Source organism: Lolium perenne, chromosome 7 (assembly GCF_019359855.2).
Source record: "Lolium perenne isolate Kyuss_39 chromosome 7, Kyuss_2.0, whole genome shotgun sequence".
NCBI classification, from domain to species: Eukaryota; Viridiplantae; Streptophyta; class Magnoliopsida; order Poales; family Poaceae; genus Lolium; species Lolium perenne.
This window is the reverse complement of record NC_067250.2, coordinates 27,835,592-27,838,569: the sequence shown is the minus strand read 5'-3', so window position 1 is coordinate 27,838,569 and position 2,978 is coordinate 27,835,592. Positions and strand designations below refer to the sequence as shown.

Below are 2,978 nucleotides of genomic sequence, written 5' to 3'. Positions count from 1 at the left end.
CGTTCATCGCCTCTTTTATCCGATAAAAAAAGTACCACTTCATACTTTTAAAATAAGTTTTAAAAAAATGTTGGATTGTTCGTTATCTCTTTTGTCACACAAAAATTATTAAGGAGTACTAGCTACTTTGAAAAATTATTGCACACTATGTCGTCTCTTTATTCGGAAAACATACTATTGTCTTCCTTTAAAAACAGATTGTTGGATCGTCCGTCGTCTATTTTATTATCTATAAATAAAGCTACCGTCTACTTAAAATCCTCTTTTACCACACAAAAATTATCGTCTACAGAAAAACTATGGCGCTATTTATCGCCTTCTTAATTCTGGAAACATACTATTGCCTTCTTCTACAACTTGAGATAAAGATACTAAATCATTTGTTCCATCTTTTATTTATAAATATATTACTATATTTATTCATTGATCGCCTCAAATTTATCCTAAAGAGGCGGCATCACGCGGCGCTACAACTTCCTAGTAAACATAATTTTCTAGCCGCCGGAGGTGCATGGCAGTTGGTACCGGAACAGTGGTACAATGGCGCCCGGAGTAGGAAGGAAGCTGCAAAATGGAAAGATTATACCAACAAAAATCAGGCTTTAAGGACACGTACAATGGGGTGATGTCAGTCTTCTCTTACGTTTGCCACGTCATATTTTTGCTTAGTTGGAGGAGAGAGAATGAAGAGAGAGAAAGTTGTCTTTTCTTAGCTAAGGGATGATCTCTTATGAAATAAAGAGAGGGCTATTTTCCTCATTGTACAACTTGTCTTCCCTTAGTCACATAATTTCCTACTAAAAATAATTAATTATTATTTATTGCAAGGGATGACAATAAGAGATAATGCATTGTATCAATTATATTTATCATCCTCTCTAGATGATATGGACTGCTAAGAGAAAACGTGACTTCCATACCATTGTACATGCCCTAAGGACACGTACAATAGGGTGATGTCAGCCTTCCTTTACACTTGCCACATCAGATTTTTGCTTAGTTGGAGGAGAGAAAATAAAGGAAGAGAATGTTGTCTTTTCTTAGCTAAGGAATGATCTTTTATGAAATATAAGAGAAGGCTATTTTTTTCATTGTACGACTTGTCTTCCCTTAGTCACATAATTTCCTACTAAAAATAATTATTTATCATTTATTGCAAGGGACGATGATAAGAGATAATTTATTATACTGATTATATTCTCTAGATAACATGGACTGTCTTCCATACCATTTTACATGCCCTAATCCTCGAACGTGCTGTCTTCCCAAGTACAGCTAAAGTTCTAACAAAGAGGTTAGATGTTAGATTCGATCCTACAAATTAAGTAACTAATGTTCTCCTAACATTTTTATGCAAATCCTTCGAATTAAAGTGGCATTTATTCAGTTGAATTGGGATGGAAACGATGGATACATGCGCAGCACGGAAAGTACACACATACGGAGTATAATTTACAGATACAATCAACACTGCATTCGTGCGAGCATATATGTGAATTTATCGGTGGAACGCCCCTCGGAATCTCTGAAACGATCAAGCGCCGGAAACCGCCACCGCCGCAGGCTGATCGCCGGCGACGTCAACCTTGACCTTAAGGAAGTCGATGGTGCGTTCGCCGAGCGCGAAGGCGTCCCAGAAGCCGTTGGCGAAAACCTTGGCCTCGAGCCTCTTGTACATCGCCGGCCGCTCCCCGTCGACCAGCTCTGGCGACGGCTCGAGAACCCTGTGCGGCTCCGGCTGGTAGAAAACCGCGAGCGATACCCTCTCCGTCGCCTCGCCCGGCGCCACCACGCGGTGCACGGGGGCCCTGAACGCCGCGTTGCTCATGATCTCCATCTCTTCACCGACGACGACTAGCAGCTGGTGTCGGCCGCCGCCGAGCACGGGCACGTCGACCCAGCCGCCGCCTTCCTCGAGGAAAACCTGCAGGCCGCCGACGTGCTCGTCGAGGAGGAGCACGGTGACGACGGAGTTGTCAGTGTGGGGCTTGAGCCCGTGCACGAGGTCCGGGCGTGGGCAGGGCGGGTAGTAGGTGAACCGCGCGTCCGACGGCATGCGCTCGCCGACCTTGTCGAGGAAGAACCCCTCCTCGAAGTCGAGGCTCCTCGCCATGGCCGCCAGCACGAGCCTCGCCACCTTCTGGCTGTGGACGCTGAACTCGTGCAGGAGCTCGCTGAGTTCCGGCGGGTGCGCCGGCCAGAAGCGGAGCTTCCGCTCCTCCTCCGGCTGCACCTGGAGATAGAGGCGGTCGCACCAGTCGAGCACCTGCTCGTCGGTGTCCACGCGGTCGACGCCGTAGCCCTGGGGCTGGAACTTGCGGCCGCCGTCGTCGGCGTCGACCACGTTGCTGTACTGCTGCTTCGCCTCGGTCGGCAGGTGGAAGAACGTCCGCGACGCGCCGAGGACCGCGTCGAGGAACGGCTCCTGCATGCCATGGCCGGTCACCGCGAAGAGGCCCCAGGACTGGAGCGCCGACCGGAGCTTGGCGGCCTCGTCGGGATCGGCGTCGGCCAGGCGGCTCACGTCCACGGTGGGGATGGACAGCTCGGGTGGCTGTGCGGTGGTGACCGTGGCGATCGGGCGATCCTGCTCCTTCTTTAGCACGTAGCGGCTCGGCAGTGTGCGGAGCCCGCCGTCGGCGGCCACCTCCTGCACGAGCTGCCCCTGAGCTTGATGCACCATCGCGATACGCTCGTAATTCACCAGTTCGTCGTCTACTTAATCACAATGTATGGTTCATGTGTCTGAAGCTTGTGGTCAGTGGTCCATTTATAGATGGGATGAGCTCAGTTCACTCTGTGCTCAGATGTGGACGTGGCGGGGCACGTGTACAAACTGAAGTGAGCTCTATGGTATGATTGGTTACTTCCTCTGTCGAAGAGGGGAAGGACGATACATATCCGTTTCGCCGTACACAAACGGGAGTAGTATTTTGGAAGCTGCTAGGCGTCAGTCTTATCGAGGCCAATATAGCTTC

The 2,978-nt window shown here is 49.5% G+C and overlaps 1 protein-coding gene across 1 annotated transcript; it reads right to left on the bottom strand.

Annotated features, from left to right (window-relative positions):
* Window positions 1-1,361: 1,361 nt before the first annotated feature.
* Window positions 1,362-2,760, bottom strand: LOC127318000 (protein SRG1). The gene has a single exon (XM_051348608.2). It carries the CDS (start codon window positions 2,681-2,683, stop codon window positions 1,535-1,537), a length of 1,149 nt encoding a protein of 382 aa, XP_051204568.1. The 5' UTR covers window positions 2,684-2,760; the 3' UTR covers window positions 1,362-1,534.
* Between the last annotated feature and the right edge of the window lie 218 nt (window positions 2,761-2,978).